The sequence below is a fragment of the Silurus meridionalis genome, chromosome 9, assembly GCF_014805685.1.
Source record: "Silurus meridionalis isolate SWU-2019-XX chromosome 9, ASM1480568v1, whole genome shotgun sequence".
In the NCBI taxonomy this organism is placed as follows: domain Eukaryota; kingdom Metazoa; phylum Chordata; class Actinopteri; order Siluriformes; family Siluridae; genus Silurus; species Silurus meridionalis.
This window is the reverse complement of record NC_060892.1, coordinates 12,244,477-12,272,340: the sequence shown is the minus strand read 5'-3', so window position 1 is coordinate 12,272,340 and position 27,864 is coordinate 12,244,477. Positions and strand designations below refer to the sequence as shown.

General features: G+C 38.3%; 1 protein-coding gene across 6 annotated transcripts in view; it reads left to right on the top strand.

The window, feature by feature from the left end:
* The first annotated feature begins 209 nt into the window (after positions 1-209).
* tead1b (TEA domain family member 1b) overlaps positions 210-27,864 on the top strand; it is a 67,953-nt gene continuing 40,298 nt past the window's right edge. For 2 of the 6 annotated variants that reach the window (XM_046856802.1, XM_046856800.1), the window contains exons 1-3: positions 215-958; positions 1,423-1,543; positions 24,648-24,900. In XM_046856802.1, coding sequence (XP_046712758.1) covers positions 24,744-24,900 — 157 coding nt within the window. In that variant the 5' untranslated portion in view covers positions 215-958; positions 1,423-1,543; positions 24,648-24,743. Of the gene's footprint in view, positions 959-1,422; positions 1,544-24,647; positions 24,901-27,864 lie in introns of all 6 variants that reach the window. The other 4 variants (XM_046856805.1, XM_046856803.1, XM_046856801.1 and 1 more) reach the window with 3 other exon arrangements.

The following is a 27,864-nucleotide window of genomic DNA, read 5'->3' as shown; positions in this document are numbered from 1 at the left end:
TTTTAATAATTTAAAATGCACCTAAAGCAAAGTGCTGTCCATTTAGGACACATTAAAATATATAATGTTATTTTTATGCATGAATGATTATTAAAAAATGAGAATATCTATATATAATATTATAATTATAATATAACATAATATTATTCATCCTAATCAAGATCAAGTAATCTTCAAGTAACTTGGATATTGCCAGATCATAGGGATAGGCTTATAATTATATGTATTGACACATATTGACCTTATAATGAGAAATGCCCTGACAGTGCATAGCCTGTATATTTACTGAACAAATACTAGCACCAGCGTTTCTTATAAAACTAAACATTGTTTTAAACATTAGGTTGATAAAGTGGCTCACTGGTCGTGCGCATTCATTATGGATAAACTTATAGGCGCTCGTGTAAATTCAAATTTGAAATGAATAAAAACCTATTTATAATTTTGAAGCTGATTTGGACCAATGTCCATTAAAATAAATTGAACTGAACTTGCGGCTAAAAATCATTTCTCGCGTCCTCTCCAGACAGACGGACTGAAACCGCAACGTAACCTGCGTTCATGTTTGAACCCGGGAAGCTCCGCCTCCGGCGCGTTCCTATTGGACAATCCGGGCGACGTTGTCCCGTGAAGTCATCCCCACGGCCGCGTGGCCACGCCCCCTCTCGCCGGCCTCTGGGGTGGATGACGCCACCCGGCGGCTCCGCCCTCTCGCGCGAACCCGACGCCTCGCGTTCATTTCATTCCTGCTCTCATTCCGCGCATTCTTCGCATCTCTCGGTGTGTCGGCGATCCGCGCTCCCGCGCATTCCCGCCCGGCCCTGACGCGCCACAATAACTTTACGCACTTTGCAAAATAAATTCTCACACATTTAGGAGGAAAAAAAAAATTATCCCAAAACTATCCAAGCAAAGGGGCGGAGCAGTAAAAAAAATTATATCGGTGACGGACGTTAAGGTAAGTTTTAACGCTAATAAACGGGTCAATGTGCAAACTTGTGCGTCGTCCATTGAGAAAAAAAAAATGGAGCGCAGATTTAGGGAGAAAATTAAAACCCCGAGCCACGTATATGAGCCAGAGAGGACTGTGTGGAAGTGTTTTCAGCCGGATTGAGTTCGCTCATCCAGGTTTTTCTCGAAGCCGCCGCTGCAACAGGGTGCTTTCACTTTGTAAAGGCACTGTGTCAGGGCTGTCTGACATGGCACCCAAAATCTTTGGCATTTTTCGCATTTTTTTGCCGTAACAAGCCGCGCCATTGCTGCGCGCTCCTCTAAAGCTCGGGTCGCTCCGTTTAAAAAACCCTCAACCCAAGCAAAGCGTTCCCCTTGTTACCGGAAACGTTTGGACGGTAAATGATTTGGACAGGTTTTTCCCCCGGACAGGATGACGGATCCAAAATGTTGCTGTTTTCTCTCCCACAGTTCGTCCTGCCGGAAGTTGCAGATCTCCTCGGAGCGGGGCGAAACCACAGCGCCGGCCAGAGACTTGTTGCTTTCGCGTTGTTTTTTTTCTTCTCCTTCTGCTTCTTTGAAAATCCTCACCGTAAGTAGCTCTCACGTTTCGTTTTTTTTTTCTCCTCTTTTTTTACACCCTCCTCTCCATCCACCAGAGGACATCCACCATTACTCACTGTTTGCACTCCGTGCGCCTGGATTCGGTGTTTATATAAAAACAGGTCGCAAACATGATCCACTTCCAATGGAGCCGTGTCTTTATTTATTTATTTATCTATCAGCAATCTGCTCTTTTCCTGCTTCAAACTTCACGGGAGCGCTCTTTTTATTTATTTTTTGTTCAACTTGCCAATCTGTTGCGTTTGAGGACAGGAAGTACAGGGTTTTGGTGAACTCATGCACAGGATAGATTTCTCTCGCTTTATTATATTAACTCGTAATAAATCAGGAGCGCTTTATTGACAGTGGGGAATAAGCGCTCAGCCTTCGGCTTGTCATTTCCTTTGTTGGGAATTGCCCGCCTTCTTCTCTCCTCTGTGCACTAATGTCGAAAGACCATCTTATGGGGGTGTTTTATTATCTTTGTTTTTTCCACCATGTCTAAGCGAAACCGCACGCTATTGCCAGGAGACGCAGTGAGGTTTACATTGTATCTGGAGAAAGAGAAATAAAGAGAAATGATCCACATTGCGCGGTGAGCCGCTGGCGCTGGGTTACAGTGTAGCACTGTAGCTAACATTCAGTCCCCCAAAAAAGTGTCACTCCTTCTAGAGTTTCTCCTACAAAACAAGAGGACGAGTGTTTCCCACACGACGCTGATGTACTTCCTGGGTACAATTCGTGAAATAAGTAGAAGTTTTACGTTCAACCAAATAAAGAAAAGTAGATACTTAGCATTAGGAGATGAACAGAGAAGGCCCGTAGAGGAGATCCAAGCTTTGCTCGAGTTCCCCCTTGTTTTCGCTAAGCTAATGCTTGAATAAATCAAATATATATTTATAACTAGTTTTGTTTTTAAGATGAATGAACTCTTTTAGACTATAAAGTGTTGAGTAATCTCACTTAGGGATTCATTAGAATAAGGAAAAAAATGGCAAAACAATTGAATTGAACTTTATTGCTCCTGCTGACTCAGAAAGGATTTCAGAAGTAAATAATAGTAATACTATTTTAAATATAATAGTATTTTTTGCTGTAATACTTCATTTCGAATTTGCGCTCTCGAAGGAAACACTCAGCAGAGAGGACTTGCTTTACTGTCCCACTCACTCAGCTCTCCGAAAACAAGTTCCACTATTGTGCGATTTGGGACTAAGCCTCCGTTCTCACAGTTAATTATTGCCTTATATTTCACTGTGGCCTTCATTAAAAAAAAAAAAAAGAAAGTAAGTCCAGCAAGAGACAATGTGTTGTTTGTCTCCTGTAACTGGGCCGTCATTATCGACTACAGTAAACAGATTGAGACTTGACCGCTGATGTGACCTTATCTTGGAAAGCAAATCTGCTCTTTGAGAACGGATCGAACAGGAGAATACAAAATGGTTTCACAGCTCTAAGTGAAGACCTGTTGAACATGCGAGCTGTGGACTTTAAGCTCGCAGGTTTTGAAGGCGTGCGCAAGAGACGCCGTCATTATCCGTACATGCTGTGACACTTATAAGCCGATGGCATGTGTATGTACAGATTTGACATGTTTATACCCAAAATGTCCTCATACATGTACAGTATATGGGTGTAACGGTACACTCACCAGACACTGAACTGTTTCATCCAGAGTACATATTTTTTACATTTTTTATTTTACTTTTTTGTTTTGCAAGTTTCTTTTAGATAAACATTTTGAAGGTACACTTTATTCAAGAACGCCGCTGAATGTGCAAGAGATTTATTCTTAGATCACCAAAGCGACAAAGATGGATAGAGTTGGATACCGTTTTATTTTCTTCCGTGCATATTTAATAGTATAGCATCCCTTTGCTTTCAAGTTCAATGAAAATGCTGACCTCATAAACCCCAAAGTAGGCATGTAAAGTAAAAAAAAAAGTGCTACTGTTTTTTTTTTTTTGTTTTTTTTTTTAAATATTTGTTTGCGTACTGGTTGTCATAATATTTTGTATTTATTGCTTGATTGATGGTAAGTAGGCATCAATACAATGTAAAGTAATATTAGGATATGCATTACATCTTCCATAGGCATAGACTACAGCTTTAGAATTGTGTGTGACTGTTTTAAAGCTGTCAAAGATGTGATGTGTCTGTGGGGAAAAGAGGCTGCTTCTTAAATGTAAGCAAAGGATTTGATTACATCCTTTAGAGCGAATAACTGAGAAACCGAGAATTTCTGACTTTAATAATAAATCTGAATCGGCGGTGAAAACTTCCATCATTTCTATATTTTCTGTCTGAGTGGTGCTTGTGACCATGGCTGGAGAGAAAAAGAATGCAGTCTTTCAGTTGTGAAATGGGAAGAGAATAGGTGCATTGCTCTGACATAGTGGATTGGGTTACCTCTGGGAATGGAGGATTGTGGGGGAATGGACGCAACACAGAGAGACCCTATTGTCTTTCCTGTTGCTGAGCCAGGGAGGAGTGTGTGTGTGTGTGTGCGTGCGTGCGTGCGTGCGTGCGTGTGCGCTCGCACAGTAGGCTGTTGAGCTGCTGAAGGCAAATAGTGCCGTGCTCAAGTTGACATCTGGTTTAGTCGCCTTCTGCACCTGTAAGGGGAAAAAAATGCAAATATGAACGTTACTCTTAGTGCTTCCAGGACGCAGGCTAACGGCCATTTGTCAAAGCTGAGGCTGGCGCTTACTGTCTACACCAGGCCATTGTTATGCCAGCAACAGGCGGCACTGGCCGTGGCACCATATGGCTCTTGTATGCTTCAGATAAGATATCTACTTACTTAACTTATCAATGGCATTTTAATATGCCTCATATTTCAGTTGCCAGCTGTTTGTTGCTCGGCATGAATTAGCTTTTTTTCTCCTTTTTTCAGTATTTAAATCATTTGAATGTGTGATTAATACATATCCAAGATTGGATTAATATTTTAGGAACCTGTTGTTAAATGTGCACTAATGATATTAATAATAATAATAATAATAATAATAATAATATATATATATATTTTTTTTTGACAATCAGAATTTTGTTAGAAATCACACGTGAGTGTATGTCTAGCCATACAGAAATTCCAGTACACAGTTATTTCAGTGGCGAATGTTTACTGTTAGTATCTACACCATGGAAACTGTGTTCTGTAAGTTATCTTGAATTAAAAACAAATAATTAGCTACGGTTTGAAGTGGCGTATCACCCACCCAAATAAGACGTATGATTTGTTAGAAAAATACTCAGCAGATTGTTCTGTTCTATGGAAATGATCAGCGAAGCAATGTGATTCATCTCTATTCAAAGCACACTTACTGTTTCCAAACTGAATTTTCTAATTTCTTAATGAAACATGATTAAAGGGTTTATTACTTTTATACATCAGCAACTCACAACAAGATTACTTAAGAAGTGATACTTTTATTAGTTTGTAGTTGCATTTAATATTATAGAATGTCCATGAAACAAGTTAGTTAAAATTTTATTCATCATAACAGCTATAATATAATCCCCCCCCCCCTCTCTCTCTCTCTGTTTCGCTCTCAATCTTTCACTCTCTGACAGCAAAAAAATAAGAAAAAAAGTGCAGCCTGTCGAGTAAGTGAGCATGGCAAAAGATAAGTGCACAATGGAAACCTTAAAGAAACAGCTTTACCTTGAAGCACTGATATCGACTGATAGTTTTCTTTTGTAAACGTTAACCATATTTGATCGTTTGTTTCTCATTGTCATAGTTTCATTGTTAGTGCTGAAGTCTACTTATTGTCAGGCTTAAATTCTCAAGGTCCATGTAAATAGTTTTTCACTACCGAAGCGATAATGTTACAAAGCGGGCATTAACATTATAACAGCAAACCCCGTTATTTGAATTACTGATGGTGGCACTCTCCAAACTGCTGTTTGAGAAAATTAATCAACAGCTGACCAACCAGATTGATGAATTCAGTGAGCAAAACTCCTATGACGATCCGAACTGAATGTAAAACTAAATGAGCGTGTTGAGCTGTTTTTGGTGCTCTTTCATCTGTCTATTCTTTTCTTTTATTGATTTGAAATCATTTCTATCCACTTAGTGAGCAGCAAGCAACAAATAGATTTCATAATGGCTGTGTGCAAGGAGCTGAGGGTTTACCTCAACACGTATGAATGAACCACACACAAGCGTCCGCACCGCTTTTAGAAGCAGCTAACTCGCTTTTCCTCCCGTCTTGCGGTCACAGGACAACGTGAACTGCTCAACCCTGCTGGGACAGAACCCAACACAAACAGCCACGTCCTGTCTGCTTTATTCACAATCCACATCACTTCCTATTAGAATGTATCTGCGGTCGGAGCAGAATCGGTGAGATTGGCGGGTTAAAAAAAAAAAACGAACGGAAAGTATTAAACGAAGATGCTGATTTTAAACCTTGACAAGATCGCGGCTTGGAATGAGACAGGATTCTCCCCAATTCTGACTTTCATATTATACTTTGGTGGATGTGCAAGAGTGATGCTATTTCTGTCCTTTTTCATCAGCACATTTCCCAGCAGTGAGGGCAGCTGGTCTAAATAAAGGTCTGAAGTGATCAAAAGTGTTTAACATACAGAGATTTGTTCACTTTTTCCAGAAGAGCACAGACTTTTATTACACCTGGTATAAAGGTCTCATGTAAGATCCTATATAACCCTAAAAAAAAAAAAAAAAAAGTTGGGACACCGTGTAAAATGTACACCCATATTTTATTCACAGAAGAACACAAAACCTATCAAATGTTTAAACAGGAAATGTAGAGTTTTAGGGAAAAAACATGTCTCCAAAAAGTTTGTCCAGGGCCAGGTTAAGCTAACTTTGTAGCATCCCCTTTTCTTTTAACAGGCCATATACATCTGGGAACTAAGGAGACCAATTACTAAAGTTTTGGGAGAAGAATGGTGCTCTATTCATGTTTATTAGAGGATTCGAGCTGCTCAACAGTCCTGGGTTTTCTTTGTTTCATAATGCACCAAATGTATTCAGTTGGTGAAAGGTCTGGACTGCAGGCAGGCCAGTTCAACACTCGGGCTCTTCTACTACAAAGCCATGCTGTTGTAATAGTCGCAGTATGCGGTTTAGCATTGTCTTGCAGAAACATTCAAAAGCTTCCCTGAAAACGACGTTGTCTGGATGGTAGCATATGTTTGTCTAATACCTGTGTATATACCTTTTAGCATTTATGGTGCCTTTCCAAATGTGCAAGCTGTCCATTCCATAGGCACTAATGCAGCCCCATACCATCAGAGATGAGGCTTTTGAAATGAGCCCTTTATAACAAGCCAGATGTATAGTTCTTTTCTGCTTTTGTCCGAACGATGCAGCATCCATGGTTTTCAAAAAGAATTCCAACTTTCGATTTGTTTGACCATGAACATGTTCATATATGGCTTCTTCTTTGCTTGATGGAGTTTTAACCTTAATTTGTGATTGTCATGGCAAAGTGTGTTTACTTGGGGTATAACTGTACACAAAATTCACGGTTCGGTATGTACCTCAGTATTTAAGTCACGGTTCGGTAGAATTTCGGTACAGTTGGGGGCAAGAAATGTCAAACATAAAACTATTTTTTTATTAACACAGTTAGTTATTATTAACATTTGTGAACAGCATTTAAACAGTAAATTTTTAAAACAATAAAAAAATGCCTGCTTGGTTAAGTAACATGTAAAATTATATTTTATAAAAATAAAATAGAATAAATAAAAGTAAAAACTTGATTGAATTTGATTAATCAATTAAATAAAATAAATAGATGGAAAATTGTAATTACAATTATTTGTTAGAACCCATAAAGTTGACATTGGTTAGGCCCCATTTGGGTAATACGTGTGTGTGTGTGTGTGTGTGTGTGTAACATTTTAATATTTACATTTCTAAAGATATGATCTACTCAACATTCACTCCCTCAGTATGCAGAATTTTCAGGATTTACTCCTTTTAAGAGAAATTCTTAAAGCTGGTCATAAAATGCTAACAGATCCATAGCGCTAGTGTTAGCGGCTAGCCACTTCCTGGTTAACTGGATCCAGTAACACTTGATTTTTCTTTGTTTTTATGTCTGCGCAGAACAAATCTTATTTCCGCTACAGAGTGAGCAGCCACAGTGACACTGCACTAACTCTTGTTTCTTTTTATATGCCAATGTGCAGTAATATTTTAAAAATATAAGCACATTTGTGAGTCACCATGCTAACTCCTTTGGTTAGTCTTTCCAGTGAAGCATGTATTCAGATGACCTGCTAATGGGTTTGATCTAAAACGAATCATCAGTTTTTAAACAAACTTGTGTAGTCTGAGTCAACTCGAGTGCACACAGTCATTAAAGCAAAAGAACATAACAAACACTAAGCATTTATGAAACTCATGTCAATATTTTTAAGATAAATTGAATTTAACTTGTTGCTGGGTATTATAGCCTGTTTTTGGGAATGTTTGTTAAACAGAATTTTGGCATTTTTATTGGTGCTGTATTTATACATACATAAACACTGAAATGAAACAACTCTATCTATAGGTAGATGGATATATAGATAGTCAAATTGTGAGCATATGAAGAGGTTTTGCCACACAAGTGCCCACACATAGAACAAGCCACTAAAATGTAAAACCACTAAAACTGATTTTTCATTTTGTAGAATGTACTTCTGATTGGAAGCTGTATGTAATTCAGAAAAATTAGTTGTTCGTTTGCGTTAAGGTTTTTACAATGACTTAATAAATTCTCAGGGCTGGCGAACGATATGATTACACATTATTAAGATTAATTAAGTGTTCCATGCGGACCTGGCTTTGCCTTGTTTTGCCTGAATTAGTCTCCTGAGCTATTTTTCTTGCATCAGTTTTGCATTTGGGGCAACACACCAGTCTAACCCTCATATTTGGCTTAATACAATTATATTATAAAGTGTGTGTGTGTGTGTATGTTGTGTGCATTTGCGCACACATTCCTACAGATGCTTTGTCTGCTGGTGTTAAGAATGTACACCAACACAAGTGTTCTTTTTTTTTTGGACTTGTTGCCAAGGTTAGGCGGCTTTTGACGATCCAATTTTCAGGAAGTGCTGCCCCCTTAAAAAAAAAACAAAAAAACCCTGCAAATGAATGTTTATTTAGTTTAATAGAGAGTCATTTACTTGTTAATGTTGATAAAAGCGAGTTAATTGGTCACACAGTTAATAATAGGATTTAAACCTTGAGAATTCTGAATGCAGTACTCTGCACATTTGCTTGAATATTGCATAGCAGAGCCCTTCATACACAAACCAAATTAGTGCTTAGCAGCAGCACTGTCAGTTTTTCCTCTCTGTCATTCACAGTAGCAGTGCAAAAGGGGAATGGTTTATCCACAATTCTGCTTCTCAGATTTTCAGCTTTATTGTATCAGATAGCGATGCGCTCGTCTGTTAGAAAGTTGAATCAGTTCATAGCATAACAAGGAAAAAAATCTATTTCATTGCTGTGTCAAGATAAATACGGCTTCATGGTGCATGTATGAATGTGAGTATGCATCACTGGGTGTTTGTGAGTGAGCAGAGGATATGCGAGTAAACCCCGGCTCTCTGATGCTACTTGTGACTGCCACCTACTTGAAACGGAATTCCCATAAAGAGGTGAAATTGGTAGTAAATGTAAATGTGTGGCTATAAAATGCTGCCAAATGCCTGTGTATATTTTGGCCTTTAAAAGCCTTCTTTGGGGGGAGTGTAATTTACTTTATCGCCTACACTTGTATAACAAAAGACTAACATTTTATGTTTATTAACTAAGCATATTGAAGCGAAATATATTCTGGATACGCAATTTGTATAACGATATGTAGTTCACTTTTAAGAAAAATAAATTACTTCTTTACTTGACACTTACAACCTTTTTGTAAATGCTAAATAAAGAAATGTCAAAATAAGGTCTCATTTACAAAAAAAAAGCTTCTACACTACAACCACTGTGTTATCCGTTTAATAAGTTTATTATAACTCTTAGGATCTATGGATGTCCCTGTGAATTAGCTGTTACTATAGAAACAAAGTTTTACAAAGAATACTGTAATATACACATTTCAGACAGAGCAGCTGTTATAGAGAACAAATCAACAGATCTTGAGCAATAACATTCAAGAATATATATTTAAAATACACATTTTTTACACCCCTGAACCCCTTCTGCTCTTTTTTTTTTAACTACAATTTAGTTTCTTATAATTAAAACCAGACATCATTTATAATTAAAGGTGCATAGAACAACAATTAGTTTAAATCACAGACTGCTAATGTTGTTTATTTATTTATTTCCCGTTTACTCTGGCTAGTTTTCACCTTAGAAGGTCTCATGGCCCAAAGTTTTTCAGTAGACACACCATGAAAAACAGTATCGAATCTATGAATCATTAGATGACTCAGTTCCAGAAGTTGCCATAAACCTCAGAGTTCTTGGCCACAGCTGAAAGCAGGAAATCCAGGCTTCAATAACTTCCTTTCCCAGAGCAACCATCACCGGGAAGATGTACGCCTGTGCAACAAAGCCGCTCACTCGCTTCATTTAGTCAAACTGTTTATAATTTGTGGTCCGTATTCAAGCGGCTGAGCATCCGGGCCTCACTGGCACTGTGTTCCCCGTTCCAGTGTCGCCATAAATTCCAGGCAGACCTTTCATTAATGGCCGCCACATTGTTATTGTGAGCGGCTGAGTCCTAGAGCCGGCCTATGATTCGGGCGATGGAGGATCTCTCGCAGCATTAGCATGCACAGAGACGAGCTGAACTCTGTGGTGCTGCTGTAGCTTTAGTAAACACTGACATTGTGATTCAACTTGACTTCCAAACGCTATGGACACAGACACGCAGAGCTGCATCGTTTTGTCTTTTTGTGTGTCTGGCAGCTTGCTGTTATGGATGCGAGGCTTTTCTTTGGTTGTGCTGTTTGAAAAGTTCTGAAAAGAAAAGCGGGACTGGCTTTTTGTTTTGTTTTGTTTTTATCAAACCTTCTAGTGTGCTTGTGTTTTGGTGAAGAAATCCATGGCAAAGAGTTTAAAAAGTTAGCTAAAGTTGGCTAGTTTGGTATTTATTTATTTATTTATTTATAACAATAAGAGTGAGCCTAATGTTTGCTAGCTTGCTAGCTAGCTAGTCTAATTTTAGCTAGATTGCTGTCATCAGTTACTAGTTTACACAATATAATAGGTGTTGGCTTAATGACTAATTGTTAACTAGATTGCTAGCTTTTAGCTCCTGTTTTGCACAATATTATAATTAGCCTAATGTTAGCCAGCTTGCTCTTGATATTTGCTACCAGTTATATCCTTTTTTTTAATTTTTTTTATTTTTGAACCTCACTTACTAATGTCATTGAAAAATATTTGACATTTTTTTCAGGAGCTTGTTAGTGCTATCGGTTACTGGTTTACAGAGTGTAATAGTAGTTAGCCTGCTAGCGCCATTGTTAGTGTTTTACACAATACATTAGACTGCTTGTTTGTGGAATTAGTGGCTTGTTTATAGAATATGCTCTCGTTTAATCTTAGCTTATATATAATTTGGCCAAATCTTATACAGTATTACAGTAAACCAAACGTTAGTGTGCGCTAAATTTAGGTACCTTGTTAGTGCCGTTGACTACTACTTTTTTATGCATTACATTTAGTTAGCCTAATGTTAGCTAGCTTTCTAATTCCTGATGTATTTTTATTCATTTTTCTTATAATTATGCTACTCTTAACTATTTTGATAGCAACCTAGATTCCTAAAAAAGTATTATAGTTGGAATAACATTAACTAGCTTGATAGCCATTGCCCCAGAAGTGCTTTACGCTGTATATCAGTTAGCCTAGTCTTGATTAATAACATCAGTTGCAGGATTGCATGACCTTTAGGCTAACTAGCTAGTGCTAAGTTATAAAACAGTGATAAATAGAAATGGATGAATTAAATTTTAAATATTAATTTCATCTGTGGATAAAACGACAGTTAGCAAAAATGTATCACGGTATTCAGCTCATGGTGTTCAGAGGGTGTCAACTTATGGTCAAGTTTTTTCTCTATTATTTTTAATAGAACTAATATTTACGTGTTATGTATTTTTTAATAAATACATTGAGTGCATGTAGTGGAACATATAGATGACAGATATTTTTCCAAAGACACATTTTTCCATAGCATTAATCCCCCCTATGACCTGACACTGAATGTCACAGTGATGTTTCCATGGATGTGGCCCCCACTGATTTCGTGAAACCACTACACATGCACACATCACTATATGACTTGTGCCATTAGTACTTCAATAGGAAGAAATGAGTCACAACAGATGGAGGATTTTTCTTATCATGGAGGAACTTAATGGGTAGGGGGTTGGGAGAGGGTATGTGGCCAAGTCAGATATCTTTTTCTTGCTCATAAGTGTCCAAAGATCTCTTATCTTCTCCTGTGCTTATTTACAGCTTTAATTTCCTGTGTTTTATAAGCGATGCCTTATCCTTCCCGAGTTGTGCCGCAACACGCCCGCGTAACACTAAAGCAATGCTGGAATGTCGCCTATTTCTGGAATGTTTTGCCTTTTATAAAGGACCGTAAACACGCCCGCTCATTCTGACTGCAGTTAGGCGCATTGCAGCTAATCACCTGGTGTAACTTTCTCCCTGCTGGACAGCGTATCCCATTCAATAGCGTTATATTTTAGTCATGTCGTGTCATGCTTGCTGCATGTGAGAATAGAAAACACTTCAGGAGTGGAGTATTGAGCTCCAGCGTCCAGCTTGCGAGCCGTAAAAAAACAGAGCAGCGTCCCCGCGGCCCTGTCTGCAGCAGCGGTGTAATGGGCTGAACAGTGCGCCTGATTGTTGCACGTTGCGGGCAGGTGGAGAAAGCTGTTTTGACAGGCCCTGTAAATCAATCCCGCATCCCGGCCAACAGAAATTGATCCCAGAGTGGCCTGTAGTAGCAGCAGGGATTGGGTCTGAGGGTTTGAGCTGGATGGCATCAGACGGATTCACTGCATCCAGCTCGGTGGGTTTAAAGAGGTATGAAATAAACGCTCCGATGCTGCCAGTAGGAAAAGAATTGCTGGCTGTCCACTCCACTAGACTTTTACTTTGTGATTTGAGCTCTACTAAGAGCACTCGAGACATGTTTACAAAGCCAAGAGGAACATTTCTAAATCCTCTATCTAAACAACTAGATTGCGTAGATCGTACCTTTTCTCTCTAACACTTAATATTTTAATATTTTGATCAATATCATGATGCAACAACTTCACATTGCATCAGATACACATTGCTTTTTTGAAATCACAAGGTTTTAGAGTTGCGTTTTGGACTGGAAGTGTGTGTGTGTGTGTGTGTGTGTGTGTGTGTGTGTGTGTGTTTTATTTATATATATATATATATATATATATATATATATATATATATATATATATATATATATATATATATATATATATATATATAAAATATAAAACCCAATAAAATAAGTTTGCTCTAAATGCACACAAATAATTAATTCAATCGTACACGAAGTAAATCAGCAAAAGTGCCAGGGTTTTGCATCATGAAGGAAAATGTATTTATTTTAAAGCAAATAAAATACGCCTAATATTTGTTTAAAATTCAATATCTGCTAAAAAACAAAAAAAAAACAAAAAAAAAAACTAATAGTACTCAAGTCGATAATACAAGCTCTGAGAAATTTCTAAAGACATTGTATAAGTTTACATTTTGTCAATTTGTTCATGAACAATTAAGTTATTGATTTTAAATAGAAGTCTTATTAAAAGTATATTAATCTCAAACTGTATCTTTATCATTTTTTAATCAATGTGCTTGTGATTATGGATGTACTTGGTGATGCACAGTATGTAGTTTCTTAGACATTTGCATCTCGCTATGAATATGCAAAGCTGGTTAATACTTGCACTAAACCCAAAGGTAACAGAAAGTTGCGTCATTACAGAGTATAGTTTCAGCGTTACAGTGGTAATTAACTAGCTGCAGCAGTACACTTCTAAAATACTCTGTGCGCCTTGCATTTTGGTAATTACCAGGTAATTGCAGTTCTTCTCTTTGAGACCTTAACTACTCCGGGTCATTATGGAGTTGGAGAAAGCCATTCACGGAATGATCACTGCACCTTCTGAGATAATCACACAAAAGGAGTCGGCACGGAAAATTACATTTCGGACCTCTCCTCTTTTATTTCATTACCCCGGCCTTGTGCGAAGACTGAAATTGGGTCTCTTAATTTAAGGAGCCACATTCCAGCTCGGCCTCGACCGTAGCGCTTCTTGTAATCCGTTGATAAGTGTCATCTCCCATAATGCCGTGTCACAGCCACGGCTCGTCTCTCGCTAAGGCATTCACTTGTTGCCCACACCCCCTCCTCTTTATCGCGCTAATAAGACTATTTCCATGGAGCCAGAGTCAGCCGGAGAGGAGTGCACAATTATCTCTTGAGGTTGCGACAGTTTCCACAGGTGGCGTTCCTGCCTCATAGAAGCTGTGATCATTAGTGTTCGAACAGACCCTTCGCTTTTTGACAAGCTCGTGACTAAAGCCAAAGACGAGTCCGGGTCAGCAGGAGAGCCACTTACCGCACATTTTTCAATGGTGTTACTACGCTGTTGCCAGAGGCGCCAGAGTCCATGTTCAAACGTGAAGTATGAAGAGGTGCATTGTGAAAGCCGTGCGATTCCGAGACCTTATAATTGGAGAGGCTGCGTCATTCGCTGCACACCGGCAGCAGCGTTGTCATCTATTCTCTTATTTATTTTTTTCAATTAAGGATTAGCACATGGCGCTCTGGTTTGCTATAAGTGGCTTTCTTGACAGTTTACAATAATCATAATTTTGCATTCGAAGGTGCTGTTCTCAATCTGTTTCTTTTTGATTAAAAAAAATCACATAAGAAGAGCTAGCTTCCGAAAGCTGGTCAGGCATGTCAGCTTAATTATGAAAACTGGAACAGAAATAAGGACAGTATTTAACTTCACATGCACCACACTGCATGTAAAGGAATTAATTTCTGTCTGATGTGCTATTACAGGAAAATAATCAGTGGCCGGGTTGTACACTGTTACACAAAGCTACTGATGCTACCCTGATGTTGATAAATCACACCAAAGATGGGAAAATAATCTCTTCAACCACTATAGATTTGCACTGATAATTGCCCTTAATTAAGGTCATAATTTGTATCTGTTTATTGTAGGGAAATGTATATGACATGTCCCTGCTATTACTGTCCTGACAACTTGGAGGAAAATGCAAAAAATTACAGCTGACCATTACGAAGCTCTCACACTGGCCACTCCTTTATATACACGTTGGTCATTACTAAAGAGCCGACTACATAATCTGACCAATCAGAATCAAGAAATGAGCTGCATGGAGGTATAACGTTATATACTGCACAACACATTTACAGGATTTAGCTGCCTAAAAGTGCCATTTATCCTGTTTCAGAATCCGTCACTGTAGTTTGGCTCACACTCTCTCCAGCCAGCTTTGTGCGCACCGCTTTGTGTTTAAATGATGAGATGGATATAATGATGCCATACAGCCATATGCCTTAAATGAATGAGCAAGTAAATAGGGCTCTTTTTTCCACAGGGCAGACTTTTTGATATGATTCTAATGAATGCAGCACAGCGCACGCCGTCCACTCCACCGCTCTAAAGGACCTGCGTACCTAAGAGCAAAGCAGACGCCAGTACACAAAAGAGACGCACTAGCAGAAATATTCCATTCAAATGCAAACAGCCTCTCAAAAGAGGAGCCTTTCAAAGCATGCATTAATCGAGTTTTCTATCATATTGTGAATTATCATATCGAGTTCATAAAGCTTTACTTAGCACAGACATGGTTCTGGTCTTTAACTGCACACTTTGTTTAAAAGGAACTATAAAGTTTGGAGCATCGAGTTCTACAGGGATCGTCACATGCTTCTCATTTTGAGCCCTACAGCTGATGCTGGTCTTCGCTTTCCACAAGACTGACTGAAAGCTGCAACTAATATTTTTCCTTTTTCTTTTTTTTTCTTTTCTCCCTCTTCTCTCTGCTTGATCTTATCCAGATTGAGTCTTGCAGATTGGTCAATTTCTTTTCCCTTAAGAGTTTTGAGGCGGTTTTTGTTCTCGCTTTGCACGCTAGGTTGCCATCCAAATGGTTCACTAATTTAAAACGAGTGAACTGAAAACACTTGCCAATGGCCATGTTTCCACGAGTTATGCTTTACAGACGCTCCGAAAAGTAGAATTATGAGGAACATGTAATCTTTAGACCTTTAGCCAAAGTCATATAGACTTAGCAGCCACATCAACAAAAAAATTTAAAAAAATTTCTTCACTTTGAAATATTGCTATTTTTTATTCTGTGGGGGAGGATTTTACAATCGAGTGCAAATGTTTGTGTCCAACAAATTTTTCACTGGTGGGAAAAAAATTCGAAATAAAAAACGATGCACGAATTTTGTAGCTACTAAAAATAAATGTAATACGAGTTGCACAGTGAATTAGAGACATCAGACCACATGCACCACAGGATTGGTGCAATTAAGGAATCATTCAGGCTGTTCACTTGGAGTTGCTTATTGGTCATACCTAATTTGCTTAGGATTGAGAATGTCTCAGTATAGTGTTTATCGTGACATTGTTAGTGAATTGCAACTGTACATTATGTAAGGGTATGCAAACTTTTGCACTCGACTGCTCGCATTTAAATTTGCTAAGTGGTTGGAAACATTCTTTTTTTTTTTTTTTTTCCCGAATGGCTGGAATTTGTCTTAAGTCACTGAATAGCTGCCATCTTGTCTTTTAGGATATCCATTCCGCTTGCATTAAAGTAAAAGAAACTACAACTTGGATGGGAATCCTAATTCTGTCTCCGATTGTATTTTTTTTTTTGACCAATGATTGTGGTAAAAAAAAAAAAAGAAATCAGCAGAGCAGAACCAAGAGCAGAAACACGGTCATAGGACCGAATCCTGTTAAACTCTGCTTACTTTTTTTCACATACAAATCCCCAGTCCTGGAACTGTTGGGGTGTGTGCGTGTGTGTACGTGTATGCGCATGCGCGAATAGCAGCGAGTTGTGAAAGAGGCGTGTTGGGGCACATCCTAGCCACAGCATGCACAGAACATTATCAGAGAGGGAGTTAGCCTCAGGAGGAGTCAAGCACCTCCAACACACACACACACACACACACACACACACACACACACACACACACGTATGGCAGAGTGTGCTGGAGGCGGAGTTCTTATAAGCATGTGATTTAGTAAACTGGCATGTGAGATTTAGGAAGAAAGGGATATTTAAAGGCAGAAAAGCATTTAACCCAACCCACACTTGAGCGCTAAAACAATCTGAATTCTTTTTCTTTTGTATGTACATATTCATTTACTTGCCACATTATTAGGAACACCTGTTCATTTGGTCAGTCATATGATCGGCTGGTCATGCCTTAGCAGCAGGGCACACCTTTAGAGCCTCAGTTCATATTCACATGAGACATCAGAATGAGGTTAAAAATCGGATCTTAGAGATTTCGATCGTGGCATGCCAGATGGTCTGGTTTGAGTATTTCAGAATCGATTGACCTCCTGGGATTTTCATTCATTTAGAGTAGTCTCTAGACACAAAAACCTCCACAGAGCAGCAGTTCTGTAGGCGGCAACGACTTGATGAGAAAACTCAAAAGAGAATGGCCAGACTGGTTTGCGCCAGATTTGGATGCCTATGGTAACTCAAAAACAACCACCCGTTGCATCTGTGGTGAGCAGAAAAGCATTTTAGATCATCTCAATCCTGGAGGTGTGAGGACTACAATAGCTTAAGATCACATCTGCCAGTCAAGAAGAAAAAGCAGAGTCTATTGTGAGCACACACTCGGCAAAACTGGACAGTTGACGATTGGAAAAATGTCACCTGGAACCTGACCCAGCTTAGCTCTGGCCTTTTTTTAAAATTCAGGAACGGTGTGTTGGAGTGCAAGTTCCCCATGGCATGGTGCCTAGAAAAGGTGTGTGTGTGTGTGTGTGTGTGTGTGTGTGTGGTGGGGGGGCATTAATGCAGTTTACAGTACACAGCCTTCGACCCCTCCTGTGCATAGAACAAAGCCTGACATAAAACCCTATTCAATGAAACACGCTGCAAGGCTTTTGAAGGATTTTGTGTAAGGCATGATTCCAGGAATACATTTTCCTTCATTAATCTTTTTTTCAAAAGTGGGCAGCAAACTGTATTTGATCCAAAGCATGCAGACGGAATTGCTTTATTTATGGGAGATATGTTTTCATTTATTTTATGAATTATACATAAAGCAGGATGTGTTGTTTAGAGTATTTTCAGATATTAATTTTTTTTTCAGGTATGACTATCCTTTTGTATTATTACTGTTCTTTAGAAACCATGTCCTGCTTTTTCATCTAACATTTATTTAGGTCCAACAGGAAACGGGGAGAATTTCTTTTTATGGTTCATACGTATATATGTGTCCGTTATTGTATTAAGAAAACGATTTGAATGCTGGCACAACGTTTTGTGTTCACACTGATTAGAAGAAGAATAAACAGTGTGTATGAGCGAATATTTCTATAGAATAGACACTAGACTAGATATTTCTCCTATGTTCATCAATAAAAGGACATGTCTCTGAATCGTGATTGAAATGAGGGGCTTTTAAAATACAGGTAAAAAACAGGTAAAATACCTGTTTATTTTTTTATTTACTGAAGTATAGTACACTTCTTCAGCCAACCAAAGCTTTCAAAAACCAAACCTAGATTTGAGTGCAGTGTACAATAAACATTAAGGTTTTACATGTTAAATAGCAGTTTATTTGGAAATAAAAATGTAGTTAATTTTGGAACCTTTTGCAACATTTTAGGAATTTTTATTTTTATTTTTTTTATACAAGAACCTGATTGCATGAAGGTGCATAACTTTTAAACAAATAGTTTGTTGAAGCACCTGTTGATTTTATTACACTATTACATATGGGGTGCAAAACAGGGGGGTCTTTTGTTTAGCTTTCCAACACCACATGTCCTCACAGACATTTGAAGAACATGCAGGCAGTAACTGTCAGATTTTCCTATAGTTCCTTTAATGTTGCCATATTTTGGCAGCCTTTCTGAAGTTTTTGTCTTGTGCTGTATGTCACCATAATTTTTTCTATTTGCTGATGATTGTCTTTACATGGTTTCTGGTAAGTGTGCACTGTACCTCTGTTTTGGAAATGCTTTTATACCCGTCTTCTGATCAATACCTTTTAACAAGACTGATAAAGGAATCATGTACTTGAAAATAAATTACACAGTTTCCCATATACCTTAAATGTGGCTGATAAGTAAAGACAGATTTGTTGTTAAGTTTGCCTCTACAAGAGCGAAAAGGTTAAAGGCGGCCATCATTGGTCAAAACAGTACACAATCACATTGGTGTATTACTTACCAGGCAGGATCACTGTTGAGTCTGTATGTTGAAGTTAAATATCTGGTGAAGGAGGCTCCAGTGACCAACTTTTTGAAAGTCTCAAGTAAAAACCTATAACCTTTTTAATGTAATACTTCTAAGATGCAAGAGTTTCTTAGTAACATGACAGGCTCTGTTTTCTGTCTTACTAACTTATTGCGATAGAAATAAAGACTGTCTAGTAAAAGAACTGTTTATAGCTGTTATTAATAACTGATAATAGGAAATATAAAGAGACTACAAAAGAGACAATGAGGTGTCATTGTTAAACCCCCTCCAAAAAATAAATGCAGTAATTGCCAATTTACTGTTTATAAAGATCATTCTGTGTGTGTTGTACGAGTGTATTTATAGTTGTTGAAATGCTGTTTGGTAAACAGACTTATGGGATTTTAGTAAGGAAGGTTAGAAAGAATCTGTCCTTTATTCTTACTTCTTGATGGAATGCTGATGATATTTTGGAGCGTCTGTGATACTGATGAGGTAAACATTGTGATCTTGGCACATGCTTTGTGCATTTCCATGCGCAATAAAAACTGCAATAAACACGTCGCACGGCTCCTTCACTCTGAAACCATATTCTCACAATGAATCGACGAATTAGACCCGCAGGATTGTCATCTTGCTTGTCCCTGGAAGGATATCGGTGTCGCCTGTTTGTCTGACACGCTCCGAGTGGAGAGTAAACACAGTATATTGTTGCTCCCATCTGTCATCAAGGCTTAGACAAACGGAATGGAGCTTGGCTTTATTTGGAGCCATATTGCAAAAATCACAAGTCTTTCACATTTAAAATGCAGTCCATGATTCAGTTTATCTGGTCAGTACTAATGACGTTCCTGTGCCCATGTGTTCACCTGTCAATCTGAAACAACTCAAACCGATCAGTCATGATTCTTAATGATTTATTAATTCGAAATAAAAAGCCTACGGACTGGGACGAAATGTTGAATGATAAATTCGGTTTTCAAAGTGGCGCAAAGGTTTTCTCTCAAAAGCAAACAAGTGGAGCCGGTAAACATGTACCTCCAGTTTGCCTCTATTTAGAGAGGACGTGTGAGAGTTCACAGCTTTGTGTCAAATAGTTCAGGGTCCAGTCATAATTAGATATAGGATCTGCACTTAAAGACTTGCTAAGATCATGGTCATTTATCCAAGTGCGATTTTGTATTTATTAGTCCAAGTTGGAACAAGATTGATAGTTTGATTTTGTCTGGTATTTCTTTTTTTTTGTTTTTGTGGAAGTTTTTCATTTCACACCACACCACATCTGGCCTTTCCTCCACGCTGAGACGGCATTTATTTATTTCATTTCGCCAGTTAAAAAACAGTTTTATTTCAGGAAAACAATACCCCTCTAGGGCATTCACCTTATTCTAGGTGAATACATTTTAAAACACTGTTTTTGCGTTGTAGTGCGAACTGAGAAAGCGGAGATTTTCAACAACGGTTGTTTATTTTTCTGTTATCTGACACAGTCAGGTGAACCATTTAACTTAAAACAAAGAACTCTATAGTCTTGGATTATCTGCAGCAATAACTTAATTAACATTTAAAAAGGCTAGTGTAGATGGAGAGCGCTTTAAACGGAATTGTAGTGTTCACATGTATTCAGATAAATGTGACATGGCCTTAGGCTGAGGAGTGTATAAGACTGAAAGCATACTCAGAACTCAATTTGTTGGCTGGAAATAAAGTTACATGAACCAAACTTTTACCCAGTGTGCTTAAAAACAATCACAAGGGGAACCAGAGACCATTTACTAATTTTAAACATTGTATGTTTTGATTTCTGTTACGTATACAGTAAATAAAGGCTTATACATAGTTTGGTATTATTACAGCTCTGTTTTTTGACTCAGTTTGTGTCTGTTTAGCACCTGAGTTCCATGTTGAAACTCAAAATACCTGGCATATTTGGTGCACTTTGAATCGCTTTCTCACTAGCGTCAACTCACTTGGAGGTTGTTTTAGTCCGTATTCTTGTGATTTCTCATTTTCCTAAACAGAAAAGAGCTTTGGGTCAAATGGATTGAATAGTGCGTATGTGAGCGCTTACCCCCAAAACCTAGTTCTATATGTTCCTAATTGGTATAATTATTCTATAAGAAAAACTGTAATTATTTTCTGAATCCTTAATGCTTAGAGCAGCGCTGTTTCCAGAGGAAAGAAAATCTGAAACCCCAGCACATATTAGATCAAGTCTAAATCGTACTCAAGTTTTATGCATGATAATGTAATACAATCAAGAGCTCTTGAACTCGGAAGAAAGTTCCCGAGGGCCACGTTTACGCACGAGATTGTGGCAGAGGTAAATCAGTTAAGTTGATTTATCGAAGCGTAAATGACCACAGAGGGACTGAAGCCATGTCCCATAATTAGGCTGTTTTTAGACTATTGATTTCTGCCCGGAATGTTCTTTAACACTTGTTCCTGTTGATGGATGTGGGCTTAACGCCATCTATAAGAGCGTCATTAAAACGGCGTCAATTCAGCCTTTTTCTAAATCCGTATGTAGCATGTGTGATGTAACTATATAGTTGGTTGGAAACTTCTGATTTATGAATATAGTGTTTATATGTGCATGAAATCAATAGAATAATGGGGCAGCGTTTTTCAAGAGACTAAAATACTCTAGATGTTTCTTCTTACCATAATGGCTCTGGCTTTTGAGTCGAAGTCAAGACGTGTCTGAGTGTAAAAGCTGTTCATTTTGCAAACATATTGTCAGTATGCATAAAAAAATATTCAGCTGATTTCACTTTTTGCACTTCTATTTTCTCTTGTAGATATTTACTGTGTGTGTGTGTGTGTGTGTGTGTGTGTGTGTGTGTGTGTGTGTGTGTGTGTGTGTGTGTGTGTGTGTGTGTGTGTGTGTGTGTGTGTGGGATGGGAAGGGTGGGAAGGGGGATGACTACACAGTAACCCCGTAAACTCTCATGATCTCTTGGCTTGTCCAGGCTTGCATTCCTTATTCTCGGGAACTACATTCCTTTTTTTCCATTTGTTAATTTTACTGTAGCTACTCAATAATTTAAGGTATTTACTGATTAATAAGATTTACGTTGCGTAACTGAATAACAAGTTGGTCTTAAAGGGAAGTATAGGTTAATTGCAAGCCACTTTTTTTTTTTTAAAGAAGTCATGATAAATATTAATAAAGTTACTTCTATATTATTTTCTTATAATACACTTCAATAGGCTTTTTTCAGCTATGTAAAATTAAAATTTTTTTACTTTGTTTTATTTTTTTGAATATATATTCAGTGTGCATTGATGGATTTTCTTTAAGTAAAAGAAAAAAGATAAAGACAAATCTCATTCGAGAAATTAACAGCACAGTATAAATATGTTAATAAAGTGTTTGTTGTATACTGTGAACCTCTAAACAAACAATCTTTCTGTTCTGCACCTTAAATCAGTTTCACATGTGAAGTTGTTAAACAGGAAGCTGGGGATTTAATAATTTATGGACTGCTGCGACATCGCGGTATTTATTTCCTCATATGACGTTGGGGGCAACCACCTGTGGAAGTGTGGACTCTGTTTCCCTTCATTCTTCTCTGGAGCATATAATACACTGAAATGCCACAGTTGTCCTACAGGGAAAAGCAGACGATACGATACAGACATGCCCAGACACAGTGTTTGTGAAAGTAGGTTTCTTGAGAAAGATTCACTGAACGCAGACTTTTTCTTCATCTGACTTTTTTTTTTTCTTTTTGTTCTATAGTGGATTTTTAGATGAAAGTAGACATGTTTTCCCATGTTGGACTGTTGTCTGTGTCTTATGCTGATAAGCTAAAAATGCATTCATAAGATGACAGCCGTGGTGAACGTCCATAACATGCTTGTTGCAGTGCTGGGAGTGATTAGCACCATAGTTCATTATGCAGGCAGGGTGGAAGGATTGTGAAGCAGAGCCAAAAAGAAAAGGCCTGAACCATTTAGTGGTCAGAACAGGATGGGCTGCTCCCACCCCCCCATCAGTCTGCAAGTCAGTTCTGCAGAGTCAGCATTCGGCACACAAAAACGGAATTCAGGAAAAGTGCTCTCTCTCTCTCTCTCTCTCTCTCTCTACGAGTTGCCCATCCTCCCCCTCACTTTTTCCCCTCCCTCAACAGCTTGCTCCCTTCCCCCCTCATGAACTGACATTCTAGAAGAAACATATGCTGCTAGTCCCACAACAGCTTGTGTCGCCTGAACGGGAGCAAGCCGAGGGAGGAAAGGCTCGTCTGGAGGATGGGATGGGGGGGGGTTTGGACGGAACTGCGACAACATCCAAAAGTTCTCACATTTTTGACACATTTTGGCTGCTCAGTGGTTTGTGCGCCTTTATAAAACTATAAAATCTTCAGCATGCAAATGACCTCACTTTGGCAAGTCTCTTTCGTGACTATTCTTAGACTTTTGGCAGTGTTCTTGAGCTATCAGAAGGCAACATGTACAAAGGCCCTGCCTTCAACCAAGTCAGAACAAGAAAACCAGGTTCCACTTGGCTACATTATGAGTTTTTTTTTTTTTTTTTTTTTCATTTGGAGTTACCGATATTGCTTTGGATGTTTTGTGAGCAGCCGTGTTGTGCTTCACACAAGCGTCTGACATGATTTCCGTCCAGACTTAAGGGGCGGTTTGAGGGGACGGACAGCTGGGCTGAAATTGGCTCGCCTGTAAAGGCCTTTTAGAGAAGAAAGTCTGCTGCTTTACAGAAGATGCCAGGTGGTTTTGGCCAAGTGTTTTAAGGTTATATGCTTGCTGCCTCCTCGTTCGACCCAGCTCATTTCTCAAGGCAATTGGATTCTTCTCAAAGTCTATTGAAAATACATCTGAGGAAAATAGAAACATGATCTTAATATCAGGGGAAATTCAGAAGCTGCTTTTGCTATATTAAAATAAAACATTTCTGTTATTGCTCTTAACAAGAAAGCTCTCTTACTGAAATTTCTATTAATTTTTTTTTCTAAGTGCAAGTTGATAGAATTTGTGTGCTGGTTTTGGCCTGTATCACAATTTGTAAAATAGCATTGTGTTTCCAATGGATTGGAGTCTTAACCTGTTTGAGTAGTCAGGAATATAAAACCTATTATACCATATAATAAACGTATATAAACGTTCACCATACATTTAAAAATTATGTTTGGGTCATTAGATATGATTTGTTTTGAGCTAAGCCTTAACGTGCATTTACTCAAACACTTAAAATATTGCTTCTCTTTAATTATGGTACCTTTTTAAATGGGACATTGTGTGACTGAAGGGTGCTAGAGCCACCTAGAAATGCTGCCTAAATAGATAGCCTCTTCACAAATAAGACACTAGGAGTAACGGTGGTCTTTCGAAGTGTCACAGTTGAATATATTTTTTCTCATTAAGCACAATGAGCTTTCCCGAAGGTCCTTAATGTACTATTATTCTTCTCGTTCCTGTTTTTTTAATTTTTATTTATTTATTTTTTTAACTATTATTTAAATATTATAAGAATTAAAAAAAATACATTTGTCATTTAAAAGAAGGCCACAAAAGAAGGCCACATTGATTGCTATTGGTGTATGGAACGACTGTACTTGACATTGCCTGACCGCCATTTTTTTTTTCTTTCTGTCAGGTCTCACCCTAGTGCGCTCCAGGCTTTGGCTTGGAGGTCCAAACTGCCAAAATTGATCCCAGCAGCTGGAGCGGCAGCGAAAGCCCTGCCGAAGACATGGAGAGGATGAGCGACTCCGCCGAGAAGCCTATGGACAATGATGCTGAAGGTGTGTGGAGTCCTGACATCGAGCAGAGTTTCCAGGAAGCACTTGCCATCTATCCACCGTGCGGTCGTCGCAAGATTATTCTCTCTGATGAAGGCAAGATGTATGGTAAGACCTCTGGTTCACTTTTTCATTCTTTTGAACACTAAACCTTTAGGAACTTTAGTAGACAATTTGTAAAAAGAAATTATTAGGATTAAATGGACTCGGAGGCTTACCTTAAAGTGATCAAGGTGTGGAAATGGGTTGAACAATAAAGTACATACAACTCGCTAGCTAGTACAACATGCTGTCAGCAACCCGGACCGTCCACTTGCACAATGTGCTACCTAACAAATGAAATTAGTCTACCCCTGGATGATAATTGCGATGATTACAATGCATTGGGAAGTTTAAAATGACTTACAGCCATGTTAAAGTAGTGAACAAATGAAGCTAAGAGATGATTTTTCTCACAAGAGCTAAATAATGATTCCTTACTGGAGATGTACTGCCCATTGGACAGGTCCTTCAAAATGTCTGAAATCAAATCAGTCCAATGGAGGTTGTGTGACAAGGAACCGCCAGGTGACCTCCATCCTGCTGGGCACTACAAATAATCCAGGACGGGATGTTGGGATGTGAGGAATTAGATGGAAAGAAGAATGAGTGGACAATAAATAGAAAAATAACAGTCAATGAATTAATGCTTGCCAGTTCGGTCATGTAAGAAAAGTGTCTGAGAATCATTGATGGAATGGTTAAGAGGTCTGGCTAAGATTTTTCAGTGATGGTAGGGTAAAAAAAAAAATGACAGCTCAGAAAACCAGTGTGCTTTAAATGGAGCACAGAACTGATTCGTTAACGCAATAATGTTCACAGCTATTGGAGGAAGAATGAGACTAATCGTCAGTCAGTAAATTAATGTGTTAGCCCGTCTGGCCTCTGCGGACCTCAGCAGTAGTATTTATTTGCTGGCTGTTGTGGAGAGCTCGGAGTCTATAAGTAAAGCAGCATGAACTATTAGTCAGGAGCAGATGGCACCACGGTTGCCACCAGCTGCGACAGACCCCCACCCCCCCCCCACACCCCAAAAAAAAAAAAAAGAACCTCTTCCACCCACCCCTTTTCCAAAAACCCTGGCTAGGTGATGTCATGGAAAGAGGGCATATTTTCTTGCATAGTCTCTCGCTGCCTGTCAGTGTCAAGTGAAAGCCGAAGGCCCTCAGGGGGGCGTCCTTTGCAGCTGTCATGTGACCTCTCCGGCCAAATGAAATGTAATGTTTAGGAGTCGCAGCGATGGCTCTCAGCTGCCACTACAAAGAGGTTTTCAGCACACACACACACACACACACACACACACACACACACACACACACACACACTGCAGCCCCTCCTCCTTCTCCTTGTACACCAGGAGTGCCAGAGAAACTCACTCACACACTCTCTGCCTCGGATTAAAGCATGACAAATGGCTTGGCCTGGTGAGTTTTAAATGATTAACGGCAAGTACAAGAGCAGCCAGTGCTCACTGATTTACAGATAGCCAAAAACAACAAAAAGAAAAAACCCTCACTATAAATAAATAAAAGTGGTTCCTATGCCACCACATGCGAGACAAGAAAATACATATTATAAAAGTAAAATGTAATATAAAATACTTTAATATACTAAGTAAAAAATAAATGACAAAAATAAAAAAATTATGCTCCCATCCACCGCATGCAAAAATACACAATAGTATAAAATATATTAATAAACGTATATTCGATTAAACTTTTCATTTATTCTTTTGTTAAAAAAATATACGGTAAATACAAAGTAAAAAAATATAAATAATTACATCCACATATTAGTCGGAAATATTTCTGAGAATTGTTATTAATTGCAAAAAGAATACTGAGGTGTTAAGTAGTCATAGTGCTATTTTAAGTGTGTATGTGTTTGCGAAGTTGTGTTGGTCTCGATGACCCAACTGCATGGATTGGGCAGAGGTCAGCTGTGCCAGATGTTCAGAGTGTCTGGTTGCATGTGCACTCAACGGCCTTTCCCTAACTACTGGCTTCCTAGTGACAGACATGCAAAATGACCTGAAAACCTCCTTATTGGTGTGAATAGTGAGCATAGCGGTCGTGTTTACACAGTGCCCTAAGTGTGCTCAGGGGAAAAAAGTGAGCAGTACCAGTAAGCAAAGTTTTTGTTTTTTTTCCTGAGTAAGCAAAGTTGTTTTCTGAGTGTTGAGGTTGAGTTTGTATATATTGTGTATATGTATGTATGTATGTATGTATGTATGTATGTATGTATGTGGGTGTCTTAATAATATTTGTCAACATTTGAACAGTTTACATTTTTAAAACAATTTTAAATAAATTGCCTGCTTGGTTAAATAATATCTTAAAATAATGTTTATAATATTTTATAAAAAAATATAATTAAACAAATGAATGCAATACACTTTGTATTACATTAAATACATTGATTAATCAATTGAATTGGCACAAATTAAATAGATAAAATATAGAAATATAGAATTAAATAAATGGAAACAATTAAATGAAAGATTTTTATAATTTTGTTGTAAATTATTTTGCTTGTGTGTGTGTGTGTGTGTGTGTGTGTGTGTGTGTGTGTGTGTGTGTGTGTGTGTGTGTGTGTGTGTTACATTTAAATATAAAGTTTTCTAACTCTGCTACTTATTTCAGCAAACTTTAACAAATGTCATCATTCCTTCATTCATTCACTTCCTCGATATGCAGAATTGTCAGGATTTTCTCCTTTTAAGAGAAATTCTTGAAGCTGGACAAAAAAAAATGCTGGGAGGTGGCTAGCGGCTAACGCTAGCACTATGGATTTAATTTGGATATTGAGTTAATGCTGTTGATTCTTTAGCATTTTCATGTATACGCAAAACGAAAGTGAGTAGCCACAGCTACGCTACACTAACTCTAGTTTCTTTTTTTATACCCCTGGCGTTGTTTTGTATGTTTTGAAGTTTAATAATAATTGTAAAAATATTCTAAGTTTGAGGCGACGCATTAACATACTTGCAGACCGGCACTTTATACCTTCCTGGGGAAACTTGGATTTTAACTA